Raw genomic sequence first — 21564 nt, 5'->3', positions numbered from 1 at the left:
CATTTTGCTCTATGCTTTACAATAGTTTAAATAACAATGGAACTAATTTTTTGTTGTTACTAAAATAAGGAACAGGGCTAACCACTTGGCCCTAGTACTTTTTTAAAGGTACACCTTTAATCATGTTTCTAATTTCTTCTATGGTAATTAAACTATTTAAGTTTTCTGCTTCTTCTTGGGTCAATTTGTTGCTGATTTTTTTACTGTGGTAAACTATACATAAAATTTACCATTTTAGCCACTTTAGGTATACAACTCAGTAGCATTACACATAGTCACATTCTGTACAACCATCACCACTATCAAATTCCAAGTTTTGGGGGCACCTAGGTGGTTCAGTCAGTTAAGCATCTGGCTCTTGATCTCAGCTCAGGTCTTGATCTCAGCGTCATGAGTTCAAGCCCCATGTGGGGCTCCACACTGGACATGGAGCACACTTAAAAAATTTTTTACAAATTAACAAATTAAAATAAATAAATAAATAATTCCAAATGTTTTCATTATTCCAACAAACTGTATCCATTAAACAATAATTCTCATCCCCGCACCTACTCCCAGCCCCTGCTAACCTCTATACTATTTTCTGTCTCTATGAACTTGCCTATTCTAAGTACTTCATACAAGTGAAATCATATAAAATTTGTCCTTTTGCATCTGGCTTATTTCACTTAGCATGTCTTCAAGGCTCATCCATATTGTAGCATGTATCAGAATTTAATTCCTTTTTAAGGCTGAATAATATTTCATTTCATGAATACACAACATTTTGTTATCCTTTAATCTGTTGATGGACATATGGGTTCCTTCCAATATGGGTGTACAAACATCTCTTCAAATCCTTGCTTTCACTTCTTTGTTTCTTAAAGATTTTATTGCCATTTATTTATTTGACAAAGAGAGAGAGAGCACAAGCAGGGGGAGCTGCAGAGGTAGAGGGAGAAGCAGGCTCTCTGCTGAGCAGGGAGCCTGACATGGGGCTCGATCCTAGGACCCTGGGATCATGACCTGAGCTGAAGGCAGCCGCTCAACCGACTGAGCCACCCAGGAGCCCATCACTTGTTTTGGGTGTATACCTAGAAGTGGAATTGCCAAATTTATGCTAATCCTATGTTTAACTTTTTGAGGAACGACCATACCATTTTTCAGAGTAGCTGCACCATTTTACATTCCCACCAGCAATGTGTAAGTGTTCTAATTTCTCCATGTTCTTAAAACACTTAGTTTGCTTTGTTTGATAATAGCAATTCTAATGAGTGTGAAGCATCACATTATGATTTTGATAGACATTTCCGTAATGACTAGTGCTATTAAACATCTTGTCAAGTGCTTATTAACCATTTAAAGATCTTCTTTGGAGAAACATCTATTCAAGTCCTTTGCTTATTTTTAAAAAATCAAGCTGTATTCACACATCAATCATGAAATACACGATATCAAGAAGAGAAAGAATAAAAACCATATGATCATTTCGACAGATGCAGAAAAAGCATTTGACAAAGGACAGCATCCATTCATGATAAAAATCCTCAACAACATAGGCTTAGAGGGAAAAAACCACAACATAATAAAGGCCATATATGACAAACCCACACCTAACATCATACTTAATGGTGAAAAACTGAGAGCTTCTCTCCTAAGATCAGGAACAAGACAAGGATGTCCACTCTCACCACTTTTATTCAGCATAATACTGGAACTCCTAAGCCACAGCAATTTGACAAGAAAATATTTAACATCTTTACATTTGCTTATTTGCCAGCTGTATATTCTCTTGAGTGAAATGTCTCTTCATGTCTTTTGCCCATTTTCTTTTCTTTCTTCTAAAGATTTTATTTATTTGATATAGAGAGTGAGAGAGAGAGAGCACAAGCAGGGGGAGCTGCAGGCAGAGGGAGAAGCAGGCTCCCCACTGAGCAAGGAGCCCAACACGGGGCTCAATCCCAGGACCCTGGGATCATGGCCCGAACTGAAGGAAGATGCCCAACCGACTGAGCCACCCAGGTGCTCCCACTTTTGCCCATTTTCTAATAGGATTGTCCATTATTTTACTGTTGAATTTTAATAGCTTTTTATACATTCTAAATACAAGTCCTTTGTCAAATATGTGGTTTGCAAATATTTTCTCCCAGACTGTTGGTTGCCTTTTCATCTTCTTAACACAGTTGTTCACACAGCAAAAGTTTTTAAATGTAATGAGATCCACTTTATCAAGTTTTCCTTTCATGTATCATGTTTTAGGTGTGAAGTCTAAGAACTCTTTGCCTGGCCCTAGATCCTGAAAATTTTCTCTTCTGATTTTTTTCTAAAAGTTTTATTATTTTACACTTAAGGTCATGATCCATTTGGGGTTAATTTCTGCATACAGTATTCAGTTCATTTTCTAAAACTAGGGACGTCCAGTTGCTCCAACATCATTTGTGGAGGGTTCCTCTACTGAATTGCTTTTGTGCCTTTGTGAAAAATCAGTTGAACATATTTGTGTGGGTCTATTTCTGGGTTCTTAATTGTGTTCTATTGATCTCTGTGCCTATCCTTACACCAATACCACACTCTCTCCATTAATGTAGCAGAATTTTCAGCCTTAATATCAAGTACAGTAATTCCTCCCAATATACTTTCTTAAAGCTATTCTAGGGTCTATGCCTCTCCACATCTATTTTAGAATCTACCTGTCTATGTGTGCAAAAAAACTTTGCTGGAATTTTAATAGAAACTACATTCAACCTATAGATAAATTTGGAGAGAATTGTTATCTTTACTATGTGAGTCTTCTGTGAACCTGGTATGCATCTCTATTTAGGTCTCCTTTGATTCCTTTCACCAGCCTTTTATAACTTTTTAGATCCTGTACATCTTTTGTTAAATATATACCTAAGTATTTAATTCCCTTTAAAGTGACTATAAAGGGTATTGTTTTTAATTTCCATTTCCACATGTTCACAGTTAGTATATAGCAATGCAATTGATTTTTGTGTGTTGATCTTCTGTCCTGCAAGTTTGCTAAACTCTCTTACTAGTTTTAGTTTTTTGTTGATGCCTAGTATTTTCCATGTAGACAATCATGTCATCTACATACAAAGACAGTGTTATTTCTTCTTTTCCAATCTGTATGCCTTTTTTCTTCTTGTATTATTGCAGTGGCTAGAAATTGCACACTATATTGAATATATGTGGTAAGAGCAGACTTCCTTGCCTTGTTCCCTGTCTCAGAGGGGAGTTCAGGGCTCCATTATTAAGTGTGATATCAGCTGTAGGTTTTATATAGATGCTGTTTATCATGTTGACAATGTTCTCCTCAATTCCTATTTTGCTGAGTATTTTTTTTTGTTTCTTTTTGTTTTATTTTGTTTTTACCATGAATAGGTGTTGGATTTTGTCAAATGCTTTTTTTTTTTTGCATCTGTTGATATGATTACATAATTTTTCTTGTTTAGCTTCTTGTTATGGACTAAATGTTTGTGTCTCCCAAAATTTATATGTTGAAGTTCTAACTCCCAGTGTGATAGTATCTGGAGACATGGCCTCTCGGAAGTAAATAGGATGAAATGAGATGGTGAGTATGGGGACCTCAAGATAGGAATTCTCTTTGTAAGAGGAAGAGAGGGGCACCTGGGTGGCTCAGTCAGTAAAGCGTCCAACTCTGATTTCAGCTCAGGTCATGATCTCAGGGTCGTGAGATCGAGCCCCGCATCAGGGTCCACTCTGAGTATGAAGCCTGTTTAAGATTCTTTCTCTCCCTCTTCCTCTGCCCCTCCCCAACCCTTGAACCCTGCTTGCATACACTCTCTCCCTCTTAAAAAAAAAAAAAAAAAAAAAGAACAGAATGAGAGACCAGAGCTTGCTCTCTCTGTCATATGGAAACACAGTGAGAAGGTGAGAGTCTACAAGCCAGGAAGACGATTCTGACCAAGAACTGAACCTGCCAGTACCTTGATCTTGGACTTGCCAGCTTCCAGAATTTGCGAGAAATGAGTGTCTGTTGTTTAAGCTGCCCAGTCTATACTATTACAGATAGAAGCCTGAATAGACTAAGACATCTGTCGATAGGAGGATTATGTTGAAACAGCTTTGCATACTTGGAATAAATTTCATCAGCTCATGGCATATAATTCTTTATACACTGCTTGAACCGATGGAAACATGGGCTAAAAGAGAACCAGGCACAGTTGCCACCCACTCACCCATCTACCCTCGATGCTGGTTTACAACAACCTAAACATACAACAGCCAGTTCTCACAGAAAACACACTGAGAGGACTGACAAGAAAAAAAATCAGTTTCTGAACAAGTTTCTAGACTAATTAACTTTCTGAAACCTAAGCCATTATAACTTAAGAGAAAGAAGAAAGCTGGTAAGAGGGACTCATGGAGTTTACCAATAGACACCTGCCCTGCATCTGAGAAGCTTCTAAAGCTCCTTCCCCCTGTGGTTTCTCCATGACAGTCCTCAACGTGGATTAGGTGATAACACCTCGGAAGCCTTGCAATAGGCCGATTACTGGCCTGGAAACCACTAATCCACCAATGCATTTCATTCAGAAAAGATACAGACATTTAGGGAGGATTTTAAAATACTGACAACCAGGTGTGCCAGGACATTTAAAATGTCTCCTCTAGAGTGGTTAGGAACTATTAAATATATGACTTCAGGGTTTGTTTGGTTGGTTTTTTTTTTTAACTAAAAGGGGTTTTATGGCACATTAATCTGGGTTATAAAATACTCAGCTGTCTAGTTAGAGGCCTCAGTTTTAAGTGCAGACTGCTGAGGCAACAGTGCAAACCACAGGCAGGCCGCGGGTATGAAGAACGGCAGACGGCTTGCTGCCTGACTGCCCAGTGCAGGGGGGCAGCAGGCGGGGACCTCTGGGCCTATGCACTGGCCCGGCCTGCCTCCACCCCCACTGAACACCACTGTAAAGAGAAGAAGCCCTGCAGAGCGAGACGCCATTCCAGAGACTTCCTGGGAGGAAGTGGAGGGGGAGGAGAGCAGCTAAGAGACTCAGGGCCAGCTCTGGTGTTCCTTCCCCAATGGCAGCCTCAACAGTCCCTCCTCAGATGCTTGAGTCAGGTTTGAGAGTGTCCACCCGTACAGCTCTAAGGCTTGCTCCCCTCAATTGCAGCCTGTCTCCCCACAAGCTCCTGCAGGGACTCCTGTATGACCTGCTACACCAGTTTTTACATTGTCCCTCTCCATCAGAGAGGTCCACTTTTCTTTCCTCCAAGAGCATCTCCAGACGGTGCCTCCCTACCTTTGCTAGAACTGCCTGCCTAATTAACACTCCCAATTATAAGTTAACACTGAGATTTTCTAGTATTGACCCAATACATTTCCATGCACTGTGTCCTAGGCAAGCCACATAATTCACTTTCCGCCTCTGAGACATTTATTTCCCGCTCGTAAATGTGTTTCTAGTTTGAATTAGGTCATTTAGACGATCAGTCTTTTATAGTGTTCTGCAAAGAGCACCAGGTCTTCCAGATGTCTAACCACTGACTTGGCCCAATGCTCCACAGAGAGTGTTGTTCTACCCCACGTGCAAGGCTCTGGGGCCTTAGGGAGCAACACCTGGAGCAGTGAGTGTGTCTCCACCCGGCTGCTCATTAGAGCTTTGAAAAGCTGCCAAGTCCAACAAACACCCACACCAGTTGAATCAGAACCTCTGAGCATGGGATCTGGGCATCAGTATTTTCAAAGGCTCTCCAGGTGATCACGTGTGCGGTCCATACCGAGAACCACTGACCTAAAGGAACTTCTGTGCCCCTGAGGACCATGGACTCACGTGAGAAAACACTAGTTATGACAATAACTACCATTCATTGATCTTTCTATATCCTTCTTACAGTAAGCACTCTGCAAGGACTACCTCATTTACTCCTCACAACAAATCCCTGAGGGAGGTGTTGTTATGCTGATTTCACAGAAAGGAAACCAAGGCTCAAGGTGAGTAATAACTTGGCCAAGGTCACAGAGATGGTAAGTGTGATTCACTGCCTCCATTTCTGGTAAGGAAAAACTGGGAAAGATTTTAAAATGTGTGACAAATGTATAGAGACAGAAAGTGGAACGAACAGTGGTGGTTGCTAGAGACCAGGGGCAGGGGGAATGGGAGTTACTCTTTAATGGGCACAGAGGCTCATTTTGGGAAGGTGAAAAAAGTGTGAGAGATGGATGGCGCTGATCGTTGCACAGAAACGTGAATGTACTTAATGCCACTGAATTGCATGCTCAAATATGGATCAGAAGGTAACTGTCAGGTTATGTATCTTTGGTCATAATTTTAAAAAATAAAAACAAGAGAAATTTAAAAATAAAATAAAAATGGGGGAGAGAGCGGGGCGGGGGGACTCAGTGCCCTGTCTCACGCACAGCGATCCCCAGTCACCTTCCTTGTCTTTCAGCTATTTTATAGCTCTCAGTTGTAGGGTGTGGAGTGTGATGCCAATAAACTGTGTCTAGCAGAGATCCAGTAGATATTGGCCAGTTTTACCTCTAATAAGCAAATTTATTTCCACTTTCCTAATGGCCTACACAATTGCAATGCTTTGAATTCTCCTTTGAACCAGTTGCAACATCGCACTGGTTCCCTCATGACTTGATTAAATAAAACCTTAACATGTGTTTGTTTTATAACTTGCTAAGAATTACCACCGTATGTCAAGTTTCCCTGATGATTTCTGATGATAAACTACAAAGGCCTAAGTTCTCCCAGTTGAGGTTTGCTTCCCATAAAGCGAGGCTTCTTTCTGTCTGACCTGACAGATAACCTTACACTCTTGTTGCCCCCACGGAGTGTGCAGATCTAAGAGCCCAGAGCAGGACCAGGGGCTGCATCAGCCCTGCGCAGGCTCCAGCCCTCATTCGGGAGGTGAGAACACAGGGGGCCACTGGATGTGAGGTGAAAAGTCCCAGGCAGCCTTGGGAGGGAACACTGTTTTTCAGCTGAGTGGATGGCGGGGAAGAGGTAGGGGGTGGAGCCAGCCGTAGCTCCCCTCCCATCAGCCATTCCCATGCTTTTCTTCCCTGGCTCCCAGCAGCAGGCACTAGACAGCACCCAGAGCAGATGAAAAAGAGAAAATTCTATGAAATCCATGCTGAAGAAGAGAGGAACAAAGGCCAAATTCACCACAGCAGAGAGCTCCTTGAGAAAATGCTAGAAAGGCAGGATAAATTCAGAGGACAGAGGGAGGATGGAGCTGTAAAAAAGAAAGAGGTCAGTGAGCCACTGGTCGCAGTGCACATAAAGGTCAGACGTCCAGGCCTCTCTGTGCTGGTAGGGCGTCCACTGGCACAAGCCCAATGCAGCACAATTCCGCTCGAGCAGTCCCAATTCCACGGGCACACACACCCTGACCCAGCAGTGCCAATTAGAGAAATCTGTTCCACAGATGTAACCACACTGTATAATAAGACCTCAGGACAAGGTTAGTCACTGCAGCATAATTGGTAAGAGAAGATTAACATAATTAATGCCCATCCGTAGGGGACAGGTTAAGCCAATTATGGTTCATGGAACAAAGCATACTGAAGAAGGCTATGGAGAGTATCCTACAATTTGTATAAAGGGAGGGAAACACCTAGGATACATCTATTTGCATATATATGCATGAAATATATCAGGAAAAAAAACGCAAGAAACAGGTTAACACGGGTTGTCTACCAGGAGGGAAACACGGAGTGGCTGGGAGGCAGCACGGGAGAAAGACTTGTCATCTTCTGTATCTCCGGTATCAGAACCATGTGAATGGAGCACTTATTCAAAAACTGAACGATTTTTATCTTTTTAAGCAAGCATATGGAGTCTTCTGAAAGAAGCATGCTACACACAACACGTTCTCTCTCAAATGAACCTTTTCACCTGAGCAAAGACCTTGTAAGCATGTATTTCTCCCACTACCCACCGCCTGGGGACTGACCGCTACAAACCCGCAGGCTGGCAAACACAAGTTCAGACCCACACCATTCCAGTAAGTCCGAACATAAACACACACCCAGACAGACCATAAGAGACTCTTAGTCACAGGAAACAAACGGAGGGTTGCTGGAGGGGAGGGGGTAACTGGGTGAGGGGCATTAAGGAGGCACGTGATGTCATGAGCACTGGGTGTTATGTAAGACTGATGAATCACCGACCTCTACCTCTGAAACCAATAATACATTACATGTTAATTAACTGAATTAAAGTTAAATTAAATTAAAAATTAAGTAAAATAAAGCATCCAGAAATAGCTCCATACTTAAAAAACAACAAACAACAAAAAACCACACCCAGTGAATCAAGAACAAGGCAGATGAACAAAAACAAGATGGATCCTTGGGTTCCAGTGCTTCCCCCTGCCCAGGAAAGCCAGCCTCACAGACCCCCTGGAGGTTCTGCCCAATGGGAAACAAGTTCCAGAGAAGAAGTCCAGGCCGCAGCAGCAGGAGGGACGATGCACGCAGGGCCTACTCTTGCCGTAGGCCCTGAATGTACCCCATTCACCTCCCGCCTTCTCTTTGGAATGATCGCCAGAAAATATCCGCCAGCCCCACATGCTCTTCCTTTCTACAAGAACTGTCAAGTTTATGCTTGGGAAAGTTAATTTACTATAATCAAACCTTCTGCACTCTTCTTTTACAAGTTTAGAGTTTATATTAATTGGAGCATAGTCATTGACTAGTATCAGTAAACAAGATATGAAAGCCCTCAGGAGCCACATCTATAAATGATGAGAGAACAAAGTCATTGAACCTCCTTCAGGTTGTTTCCTTGTCCGTAACAATGGTTATATTTAGAGCAGCTATTTTAAAAAATCAAGGTTCTGGGGACTTGCTTGTGGTTTTGCCATAGCTTGCATGTCCTGAATTGTAATTCTCTGCTCTTCCGGAATAAACCTATTTTTGCTGGTAAAACAAAACAAAAACAAAACAAAACAAAAAATCAAGTTTCTGGAGGTATAATTTACATTCAGTAAAATTGGACTTGCCAAGCCTCAGCGACAGGCAGGAGTTAATTCCTTCAAGTAAACCGCACCACTACCCCTGAACTGATAAGCACATTGGGGAGTGCTACTCAGCAATAAACAGGCATGAGCTACTGAGAGAGGAAACAACATAAACAAGTGTCAAAAGCATTATTCATTTGAAGCCACGAAAGGCCACACACTGTATGATTCCATTTGTGTGACATTCTAGAAGAGTCAAAACTATTAGAATGGAAAACAGGGGTCCAGGATGGTGGAAATTTGGGTGGGGGGAGGGAGCAATGAAAGTCTTCGCTTCCTTGCATGTAGTGGTGGTCCTATGACTGTGTACATTTACCCAAATACAACATACTGAATTCTTTGAAAAGGTGAATTTTACTGAATGTAAATTATACCTCCAGAAACTTGATTTTTTGTTTTGTTTTGTTTTTGTTTTGTTTTACCAGTCCAAGCTCTGCAGGGTTAACGGGCAGGCTGCCAGCCTCTGCGAGAGTTGCTGCTTCACCGGAAGCCCAAATGCAATCTTTTTTTTTTTTTTTAAGATTTTATTTATTTATTTGACAGAGAGAGAGACAGCCAGAGAGAGAGGGAACACAAGCAGGGGGAGTGGAAGAGGGAGAAGCAGGCTTCCCGCTGAGCAGGGAGCCCGATGTGGAGCTTGATCCCCGAACACTGGGATCACAGCCTGAGCCGAAGGCAGAAGGCAGGCGCTTAACGACTGAGCCAAACAGGCGCCCTCCAAATGCAATCTGCAGGCAGAGCTTTCACTCCCTCACAGGGATCTTTTTCCCTTAAGGCGTTCAGCTGATTGGATAAGGCCCACCCACATTATGGAGCATAATCTGCCTAACTCAAAGTCTACTGATTTAAGTGTTAATCTCATCTAAGAAATATCTTTACAGAAACATCTAGAATGTTTGGCCAAATACTTGGGTATCATGGCTTAGTCAAATTGAAAAGTAAAATTAACCATCACACAAGATCACAAACATTTTATCCTGTTTTCTTTCTTTTTTTTTTCTTTTAAGATTTTATTATTTATTTGACAGAGAGCAAGAGCACAAGTAGGCAGAGTGGCAGGCAGAGCCAGAGGGAGAAGCAGGCTCTCCGCTGAGCAGGGAACCCAATACGGGGCTCGATCCCGAGACCCTAGGATCATGACCTGAGCCGAAGGCAGCCGCTTAATGGACTGAGCCACCCTGGCGCCCCTATCCTGTTTTCTTCTATAATTTTTATAGTTTGTAGTTCCTGCATTTAAGCCTATGATCCATCTTAAGTTACTATTTCCATGTGCTACAATACATTCCCTTTTTTTGCATACAGATGTCCAATTGTTCCAGCACCATTTGTTGAAAAGACTGTTCTACTGCCTTGGCATGTTTGTCAAGAATCAGTTGACCACATGTGTGTAGATCTATTCGTGGACTCCCTATTCTGTTCTCTTGATCTTGTCTGTCTTGATTATCGTAGTTGTATAGTAAACCTAGAAACCAAGTAGTCAAGCCCTCCAACTTTGTTCATCAAAATTGCTTTGGCTAGTCTAGAGCCTTTGCATTTTCATAGAAATTCTAGACTCAGCTTCTTAACTTCTACCAAGAAAGCCTGTAATGGTCATTTATTTAATGCCAGAAATCGTGCCCAACAGTTGTCATCTCATTTAATCTTCAAGACGGTTGGGATTATTCTCATTTTTCAGAGGAGGACGCTGGATGGCCTGTGTCCTCTGCTGAGGACTTGCTGCCTGCTACTCAGACCACGACCTTCAGAGCAGGAGGGGCCGCTGTGGCATTGGCAGGATCTCCCCCTGATGGCTACTGCACCCAACACTAAGCACAGTTCTAAGGACTTTGCAAATATTGATTTACAACCTATATTGCAATATATTTGCATATATATTACTTAAACAACCTAATGAAGTAGCTACTATTATTTATTACTCATTCCGGAGGTGACAAGATGAGGCACAGAGATGAAGTAATCTCCCCAAGATCACAGAGCTGGTAAATGCAATGGCGTCTGAACCCAAGGCTGTCCGGTTCCCACATCCACGCTTGCACCCGCTACACTACAGCCTCGGTAGGGAATTTCGAAGTTGCTACAAAACTCTGGGAATGGTGTGCATGTGGCATGGGGAGGGGCCTGGGGGAGGGCTCTGGTGGTGGAAAAGCCCGTTTGGCCTAACCCCTTCCACAGGGCAGCCTTGATCTCCTTGTGCACTGATGGGGGGAGGAGCCGGGTAGGACTGGCTGGGGCTCATGCTGGAAGGAGCAGGGACAGCTTAGGCGCTGGAGAAAGGGGCAGGCCATGCCCTAGGTATGGGCCTCAGAGCCTCAGAGGGCTGGTTTCTCTCCCTGGTCTGCTTCCCATACTTAACTGGCCTTGACCCAGTTCCTTCGTGTTCAGCAAGTCCCCTTCCTTACTAGTATGGCAGAGACAACAGCACAGGCTTCTGGGAGCTGCTGGGAGAATTTCATTGAGATAGTATATGCAGAGCACTGTCCAGGGCTTCTACGGGCACTCAAACACAACTTCAATCGACTTGATCTTATGTTTGACAAATTACTAAAGTAACATATGCTTATTTTAATAAGCGGAACAAGAGGTGCCGGGTGGCTCAGTTGGTTAAGCGTCCGACTCCTGATCTCAGCTCAGGTCTTGATCTCAGGGTTGTGGGTTCATGCCCCGGGTTAAAAAAAGTAAAAAAGGAATGATACAATGGAAAAATCTATAAAACAAAGCTAATCATCTTTCACACCAAATAACCAACATTAGCTGTGTTCCCAACATTCCTCCCTGCTCAAGCAAATACAAGCATGTTTGCAGAGAAGTGGATTTGTTTTTTAACCAAACTATACCATACTGTACCCATCAACTGCTACCTGGCTTCTTCATCAATCAATAGATATAAACGGTCAATATAAATTCTAACTCTCCCAATTTATTTGTGCATAAATATATGTGCAAATATGCAAATTTACATAAATTAGATACACATAAAATTGTATACATTTACATATGACCTTTAATCTTTTTTTTTCTTGCTTCCGGCCCCTCTTTCCGTACCTCCACAAAGCACCCCCATGTGCACCTCCTGCGTTTTCTGCCTGCTCTGTCTGCAGTAAATTCTGGGGGTACACTCTCTAAACAAACTCCTTGAGGCCATGGTCTGTACTCTTAATTGTCTAAATCCCTATGTCATTACTCAGGGGTAGTGGTAGGTATCAAGTGGATATCTAGTCAACATTAATTTTATGAATAAAACCATTTTTCTTCTTAACTAAAGTTGCATCAAGTAACCTTTGTCTGGTTGCTTTGGGAAGAAACAAAAGCTGCAGTGGAACCTCCCAAGGACCGGCTTCCCAAAAGCTCTGTGAAAAGACCCTCTGCCTGTGGATTGCCGGAGGCTCACCACTCTTGCAATATGGTCAGTGCTTAGCAACGAGGTGCAGAGGGTTTATTCAGACAGAAAGTACTTACTTACTGGCACTGAAATAACAAAATTAAGTTCTATGGAAAGATTTTTACCTAAAAAGTGAGATGACTGTGGAGAGAGTATGTTCACATAAAACCAAGGCTTTCATGTAAAGAAAAAAGTCCCGCTTTCTGTTTTAGTACCAAATATCTTAGGCACTGTCCATCAGTGGGGCAACTAGACAGGCCTAGAGAAGAGAGAAAATTGGGAGGCAGAAGGGGCCACACTGAGCCACCGGGAACTTGTATAAGGGGAGGGATGTGAAGGAGTCAAAAGAAGGGAGGGTGGCTTGGGCTTCTGCTTGAGGACTGAGCAAACGGGCGCCATCCATCAACAAAGAGACCATGGAAAGAGGACTGGGTTTCGGGAGGGGCGTAGGTCAGTGCCGTGTATTCAGATCTGAAGCAGCTGTGAAGTACCCATGCCTCATTCAGAGAAGATGCCCATGAAGGCAGCTCAACAGTGGATTAGGAGATAGAGGTGAACAGGTGCCCGGCCAGAGCTGGTAAGTCAAGTGTGTGTGCAGAGTGAGAGCAGATGATCTCAGGGAGAGCCCCAAGGAAAGCCAGCTTTGGAGGCAGAAACAGCAAAATGGGCTGGAGGAGGCAGCGGCAGAGAAGAAAACCAGGAGGCAGAGCAGCAGGGAGCCAGGGAGCTTCACAGAGGGGATGGTGGGCAACACACAAATTCTAGCCGGGCTCCCCAACAGAAACAGACCTTTTCCTGTCTTGCTCACTGGTATAAAGCAGTCGCTCAATTAATACTTGCTGGATGGGTGAGATAACAGGTGACTTTGGGGAGAGCGGTGGCACAGAAGTGAGGGGGTCAGAAGCCAAATTACTGGGAGGTCCTGAGTTTCCATCTCTAACAGCCAATTTACTCCAGGGATGTGTCTGACTCGGGATACCCACTGTCCTTGTCATGTTACCTGCTCTATCTGGAAATGTGCTGGTCAATGCAACATGAAAAATAATTGGTGTAAACATGAAAATTGTGCAAATGGCTAATCAGAGCTCTCAGTGAGCCTCTTAAAATGTGAATTATAAATGTTTACATGTAGTTTCTCCCCAATTCCCAACTCCCAACCCCATTAACTCTGAGGACTTGCCCTGTGCATAATTCTGCCCCTATGTGGTGAGTAAGGTATCACACACACACTACTAGCTTCCAAGTAAAATCTCCATGAGAACTGCCCTTGTCTGAGCCCTAGTGTAACAGAGAGGACATCTGCATGGGAGCCAGGAGATCCTGGTTCTCGTCTCAACTCTGGCACTTTCTAGCTTGTACAAGTCATGCCCCTGTGGGGACCAACCATTTCCTCACAACTCTAAAAGAAAAACCTGTATATGTATATGTCACGGGGTTCTGGGGCTGAGCAACGGTATGTGAAAATAATTTGCAAGGTGTAAAATTTTACACCCATGTGCAGTACCATTATTGGGATACTGTTTTATTAAAATACCTGTGCAGATGCGGTCCCAGGCAGGAAAACATCTGCAGATTGTATCTACCATGTGCAAGATGCCAAGGAAGATATTCTAACAAGAAGTAGCCCATAGGGAGTTCACAGTCCAAAGTTATAAACCACACAGGTGGAGACTCTGGAACCAGATGTGAAGGGTTTGAATCCCAGTCCTGACACTTTCTAAGTGAAACTTTGGTTGGATTAGTCACCTAACCTTGTCTTACCTCAGTTTCCTCATCTGTGTAATGAGGATAATGGAGTTGTGGTGAGGTTTAAAACATTTAATCACTGAATAGCTCTTGCGAGAGTACCTGGCACTGCCCAAGCACTTTCCAAGTGCAAGCAGCGTGCACTCAACAACGCTATTCCCCTCACTCAATGCACGTGGGCCTTATTGTGTGAATACTGTGCTGGGCACTGCGTATGTTGTGCTCACTTAGATTTTATAACTCAGGCAACTCATGTTCTCACACTTGGTCCTTATGGAAACCCTTTAAGTTTGGGGAGGATTTTGGGGCGCCTGGCTGGCTCAGCTTGTAGAGCATGTGACTCTTGATCTTAGGGTTGTAAGTTTGCACCCTATGTTGGGTATAGAGATCATTTAAGAATAAAATCTTAAGGGGGTGTCTGGGTAGTTCGGAGTCTAAGCTTCTCTCTCTCTCTGCCCCTTCCTCCCACCCATGCGTGTGCTCTCTCTCTCTCTCTCTCAAATAAACAAATCTTTAAAAAAATAAATTAAAAAAAAAGTTTGGTGAAGAATTTGAAACTCATGAAGTGAAGAAATTTGCCCGCATCAGTGACTACCAGCCAGTGGTCATTTTGCCCCCTAGGAGACACTTAGCAATTTCTGGAGACATTTTTGGTTGTCACAACTAGGGAGAAGGAGGTAGTACTGGCATCTAATGGGTGGATGCCAGAGATGCTGCATAGGACCAATTCTCACAAAAAGAACTGTGTGACCCAAAATGTCAATATTGTGGAAGTCCAGAAACCCTGGGCACATTAACAAGGAGTTAATAAGCAGTGGAGCAGGTACCTGTACTAAGGTCTTTGGATTCCAAATCCATTGCTCTTCTGTGCAAAGCACAGAGAGATGTGCGAGATAAACTAAGACCCAAGTCAGAATGAAAGTCTGGTGGGGAGTTCTGAGTACCCAACACAGCAGTATCCAATTATTAGAGAAACAGAGTGAATGCACAGCATTTCACCAGTTGAGTGGAGAGAGAGATCCATGCAGGATACTTCTCTGAGAGGACTGCCTGAGCCACGTTCTGAATGAGCAGGCCTTATAGGGGCAGAGTGGGTACGTAATGCCTTTGAGGAGTTCCTGCAGGGAAGAATCTATAAACTGAGTTTCCCAACAGCAACACCGTAAGCTCAAGATGATAAAATATTGCCTTCAAAGTTCTGAGGCAAAATAATTCTCAGGTTTCATACCAAGTTGTCACTTGAGTGAGAGGTTAATAAAGATATTTTTTTTCAGACATGCAGACTCTCAAAATATTTACCTTCCTGTTACCCTTCTTTAGAAGTTACCAGTTACCATGCACCACCAAAGTAAGGGTGACATGGGTTCCAGCAAATGGGATCTAGCACAGGGGAGAGGTGAAAGGAATTCTCGGGATGACTCTGTTCACGCAGAACTAGAGAGCAACACAGATCAAACTAAAATGGAAAGATGGATGGCTCTAGAAGGGATATCTCAAGGAAAAGAATAAAACTGACAAATACATGATAGGATTAATCATGGAAAACTGTACTAAGAACTGCTTTACAGAATTGTTGGATGGTAGAAGGAACTCTTAATTATAAGTCTGAATAAAACTAAACAAAAAATCAAGGCAACTATCAAGTCCAGGAAAAACAGCAAGTTATATAAAAATGAAAATGTAATTAATTATAGTACAACTCTTGGCTCACCAATGAATAGCAATTAATAATCACAGTAATTATCAATCTGCTCAAGAATTGTGATATAACTAGATTGAGAGAGTGTGGAAGAGAAAGGGGCAATAGATTATGTCTAAAGTTGATCAATCTCTCCCATGCACTCATTCTCAGGAAGACATCACAGCTGTGCTATTCAATACAGTAGCCAAGAGTCACATGTGGCATTTCAATTTTAGGTAATTAAAATTAAATTTGAAATTCAGCCACACTAGCAACATTCTAGGTATTCAATAGCCATGTGTTGCAACCCTGATAGACAGCACAGATAGAGATTTCACCATCACAGAAAGTTCTGTTGGACAGTGCTGTACTTGAGGGTGTATCATATCAAACAAAGGCAGGAAACCAAGATGGAAAAAAACACTAGGGTCCAGAAACAGAAGATCAACATATATGAAAGTAGTAAGCAAAATCCTTAGGATAATAGTGAAGAGAAACATTTGTCAGAAGGCCCTAAGGGGGGCGCCTGGGTGGCACAGCGGTTAAGCATCTGCCTTCGGCTCAGGGCGTGATCCCGGCGTTATGGGATCGAGCCCCACATCAGGCTCTTCTGCTGTGAGCCTGCTTCTTCCTCTCCCACTCCCCCTGCTTGTGTTCCCTCTCTCACTGGCTGTCTCTATCTCTGTCGAATAAATAAATAAAAAAAAAAAAAAAAAAAAGAAGGCCCTAAGGGCCACCAGTCCAGACCAAAATAGGGGAGGGGGCTCGAGATAACATCTCTTCAAAGAGACTCAGTGGAGAGACTACCAAACGCATCTGAACATCCAGAGAGAAGATCAGCAACTGAGTTTTAGGATAATTTGTGATATGTACACACAAAACCAAGGAAACAAACATAGGACAATTATTAACATCAGAGTAAAGGAACTATTACAAAGAAAAAAAAGGAAGCATAATGATAGTACACTCTACATGGTTCAGCTATAAATAAACTGATTAAGGGGCACCTGATTTCTTGATTTCAGTTCAGGTCATGATCTCAGGGCGGTGGGATCCAGCCCCACCTCGGGCTCTGTGCTCCGCAGGGAGTCTGCTTGAGATTCTCTCCTTCTGACCCTCCCCCAATGCTCTTTCTCTCCCTCTCTCTCTCAAATGAATAATAAATATTTAAAATAAATAATCAAATAAGTAAACTGGTTAGATTAATGTAAAGACCAAATGCTGATGTCACCTAAGTAATGACACAACTATATTGGAGAAGTAGACGTGCACGTGTGAGAGCGGGGAAGAGAAAGACAATTAACTCTTAGATCATCAGTTTTCATACTGTTACATCAACATATAATGCCTAAGACAGAAAAATCAAGATTGAGCAAATTCAGGGTATCATTTACGAATGTAAACAAGGAAAGAAACTGCCCAAAAGACTTGAATGTAGTTGGCTATGGAGACTCAGAAATGGAAGAGAAACACAGTAAAAATATTTAACACTTTATGTGTAGGTACAACGTAAAAATTAAAGTAATACCTACTGTTTTTTTTTAAAGTTTTTTTTTTTTTTAAAGATTTTATTTATTTATTTGACAGAGATAGAGACAGCCAGCGAGAGAGGCAACATAAGCAGGGGGAGTGGGAGAGGGAGAAGCAGGCTCATAGCAGAGGAGCCTGACGTGGGGCTCGATCCCACAATGCCGGGATCACGCCCTGAGCCGAAGGCCGGCGCTTAACCGCTGTGCCACCCAGGCGCCCCTTTTTTTAAAGTTTTTATTTTAATTCATTAGTTAGCATGCAGTATTATATTAGTTTCAGGTGTATGATACAGTGATTCAGCATTTCCATACCTCACTTGACAAGTGCACTCCTTAATTCCCATCACCTATTTTACCCCTTTCCCCACTCATCTCTCCTCTGGTAATCTATGTATCTATCTATCTACCTACCTACCTACCCATCTACACACACACATATATTAATCTTCTTTTATACGGCTGAATAACATTCTGTTATATATATGCGTGTACATCTTCTTTATCCATTCACCTATCAGTGGACACTTGGGCTGCTTCCATATCTTGGCTACTGTAAATAATGCTGCTATAAACATAGGGGCGCATGTATCCCTTTGAATTAGTATTTTTTGTATTCTTTGGGTAAATACCCAATCGTGCAATTGCTGGATCATAAGGTAGTTCCATTTTTAAATTTTTGAGGAATCTCCATTCTGTCTTCCACAGTGGCTGCACCAGTTTGCATTCCCACCAACAGTGCAAGAGGGTTCCCCTTTCTCCACAACCTCTCCAGCACCAGTTCTTTCTTGTGTTGTTGAATTTAGTCATTCTGACAGGTGTGAGGTGCTATCACATTGTAGTTTTGATTTGCATTCCCCTGATGATAAGTGATGATGAGCATCTGTTCACCTGTTTGTTGGCCAACTGCATGTCTTCTTTGGAGAAATATCTGTTCAAGTTTTCTGCCCATTTTTAAATTGGATTATTTGTTTTTGGGGTGCTGAGTTTTATAAGTTCTTTATATATTTTGTATACTAACCCTTTATTGAATATGTCATTTGCAAATATCTTCTCTTATCCAGTTGGTTGTCTTTTAGTTCTGTTGATTATTTCCTTTGCCATGCAGAAGGTTTTTTATTTTGATGTAGTCCCAATAGTTTATTTTCGCTTTTGTCTTCCTTGCCTCAGGAAACGTATCTGGAAAAAAGTTGCTATGCGTAATGTCAAAGAAGTTATTGCCTGTGCTCTTTTAAGATTTTTATGGTTTCAGGTCTCACATTTAGGTCTTTAATCCATTTTGAATTTATTTTTGTGCATGGTGTAAGAAAGTGGTCCAATTTCATTCTTTTGCATGTTGCTGTCCAGTTTTCCCAACATCATTTGTTGAAGAGATTGTCTTTTTCCATTGTACATTCTTCCCTCCTTTGTCGAAGATCAATTGACCATATAATTGTGGGTTTATTTCTCGATTTCTTTTCTGGTCCATTGATCTATGTGTCTATTTTTTTTTTAAGACTTATTTATTTACTTGGGGGGCAGGGCAGGGAGAAGCATAGGGAGAGGGAGAGAGTGAATCTCAAGTAGATTCCTTGCTGAGCATGGAGCCTGACGTGGGGCTCAATCTCATGACCCTGAGATCATTACCTGAGCTGAAACCAAGAGTCTGATGCTTAATGGCACCCCATGTATCTATTTTTATGCCAGTACCATACTGTTTTGATTACTGCAGATTTGTGATATAACTTGAAGTCCAGAATTCTGATTGCCTCCAGCTTTGCTTTTCTTTTTCAAGATTGCTTTAGCTATTTGGGATCTTTTGTGGTTCCATACAGATTTTAGGATTGTTTGTTCTGGTTCTATGAAAACTGCTGTTGGTATATTGATAAGGATTGTATTGAATGTGTACATTGCTTTGGATAGTACAGACATTTTAACAGTATTTTTTCTTCCAGTCCATGAGCATGGAATGTCTTTCTAATATATATTTGGTTTTAGTACCCATTCCTGGCTCACAGCTCCCCAAATCCTTGGAATTTCCTAAGTGGTAAGAGCAATGGGAGCATCTTTTGTTACAGTAGTTGGTCTTTTATCCTCAGTTCCTGAAATAGCTCCAGAGCCAAAAAAGTGAAAGAAGTGTGTTCTTCCTAATAAGCCCCCTTCAACCACACCTGGGCTTATGTTAATGAGGTAACTTTTGGAAAGCCCCTAAGGGTGGGGGGCTGGTTGCCAGGGGAACCAACCTTGATTAGAGGGTTAAACTTTCTGTCCCATCCCCTGACTTCCAGGGAGGAGGGTGAGGCCGGAGGTTGAATGTCAATCAGCAATCACCAATGAAGCCTCCATGAAAACCCAAGAGAATTCAGAAGACTTCTGGGTTGGTGAAGACGTGGAGGTGCTGGGTGGGCAGTGCATTCAGAGTGCATGGAAGCTCTGTGCCCCTCTCCTACCGTGCCCTACGTCTCTCTTCTATCTGGCTAATCTTCAGTTATACCCTTTCATAATGAACTGGTAATCTAGTAAGCAAAATGTCTTCCTGAGTTCTTTGACCTGCTCTAGCAAATTAATCGAACCCAAGAAGGGGGTTGTGGGAACCTTTGATTTATAACCAGTTGGTTAGAAGCACAAGTGACAACCTGTACTTGGCGACTGCATCGGAAGGGGGTTTGAGTTGGGGGAGCCACTCTTGTGGGACTAAGACCTTAAACTGAGAGATCTGAGGCCATCTCCGGGTAGATAGTGTCAGAGTTGAGTTAACTGCTTGGTGGTACCAAAAAAGCACACATCAGAATCATGACATACTGAGACTGCATATGAGTAACTGAAAATGTGTGCTGGGCAATCTTTGCACCGGTGGTCAGACATTACCATTTGAAAATTAAACTTTGCTTCTCACCACAGCTCTATCTGCGGTGGCCTGGAGGGTGGGCTCCGGAGCCAGACTCTGCAGGTACAAGTAGCAATCTGCCACTCGACAGCTGAAGGACTCTGAGCAAGTTACTTATACTATTCTGTGCCTCAGTTTCCTCATCTCTACAGTGGGGACGAAAAAAAGAACCTCGTCTAGAGGACTGAGAGCAATACCAAGAGCTCAATAAGTATTTTCCATGAGCAGCATCTCCTTTCTGTATTTTAACTTGTCACCTAACTCTGCAGCCTGGCTTTCCTCCGTTTTGCTACAAAACTGCCCCTTGGCCCACATGTCCTCTCATCTCCCACGGTATTATCTGTTGGTAAGGGGTAAGCAATGTCCTCCAAAGCTTACCGTCCATTTTTACTGACCCATATGAAATGAAAGCCCAAAGAGATGGTGGCTGTCATCTGGTCCAAGCCTGTCACTGTACAGACGGGACCAGTGAGGTCCTGCACAGCGGGCGGGCTGTCCTGTCCACAAGCTGGTCTAATGTGATAATCGTACAAACATTCTTCCCAATAAGTTTTTGTGCCCCAATTTCTCCAGAGAGATCTCTTACCCATTTCGCTAAAGAAGTAGGTGAGAAAAAGCCACACTGATTTTAAAGACTGTCAAATGCTAATTACAAGTCACTCCATTTGAAAGATAGTATTGAAAGCATTTTAATCCCCCTTCCTTCTCTCCAAACTGCCATCACTGTAAAAAAGAAAGAGCCAGTTCTATGAAAGCTTAGAACCAAACACAACAGTTGTACAGACAATGGTTATTAAGAGGTAAGCTTTTTCCCAGGGAAAGGCTAAAGCATTTTTCCCCCTTCTTGTTACCTTGGTAACTGCTACCTTGGCGCCCTTGTTGATGAGCTGAACCACATTCTCTGCTTGGCCTTTGTACGCAGCTATGAGAAGGCGCTCTGAAAGTGCAGCGACCGCATCCTGCTGGCTCATGAATTAGGAGAGAAAGAGGTTTTCAGGAACGCAGTAGACAAGTTCCTTCAGCTCAACACGACGCCACTGGCCCGGGCAGGCACCCACGGATCATTAGAAGGTGACTTTATTACTATGCCATCTTCGGGACCTAGGGATTACAAAACAAAGTTGCCATCAGCACCGCTCAGCACACAGGACAGCCACACCTCTTCTCTCTGATTTCAGGGCATCTGCTGAGGGCTCAGGGCAGGGTGCAGAAGCTGGGTAAAGATAGGACAAGCACAAAGCACGCATCGCACACCAAAGGCCCCGAACTTGGAAACAGAAGGCGGCAGAATGTGCCAATCTCCCTCCCTTCTTCCCACTACAGGGACATTCTCCAGAGGACTGTAACCAAACCCATGATGTCTGCTCTGCTCTTCCAGCCTAGG

The 21564-nt window shown here is 42.8% G+C and overlaps 1 protein-coding gene across 5 annotated transcripts in view; it reads right to left on the bottom strand.

The window, feature by feature from the left end:
- Positions 1 to 21275, bottom strand: part of ANKRD6 (ankyrin repeat domain 6) — a 63063-nt gene extending 41788 nt beyond the window's left edge. For all 5 annotated transcript variants that reach the window (XM_008687570.2, XM_008687575.2, XM_040627538.1 and 2 more), the window contains exon 1: positions 21032 to 21275. In XM_008687570.2, coding sequence (XP_008685792.2) covers positions 21032 to 21151 — 120 coding nt within the window. In that variant the 5' untranslated portion in view covers positions 21152 to 21275. The remainder of the gene's footprint in view (positions 1 to 21031) is intronic.
- Between the last annotated feature and the right edge of the window lie 289 nt (positions 21276 to 21564).

This window comes from Ursus maritimus, unplaced genomic scaffold (genome assembly GCF_017311325.1).
Source record: "Ursus maritimus isolate PB19 unplaced genomic scaffold, ASM1731132v1 scaffold_13, whole genome shotgun sequence".
In the NCBI taxonomy this organism is placed as follows: Eukaryota; Metazoa; Chordata; class Mammalia; order Carnivora; family Ursidae; genus Ursus; species Ursus maritimus.
Note: the sequence above shows the minus strand (reverse complement) of the source record. Positions and strands in the feature narration are given on the sequence as shown.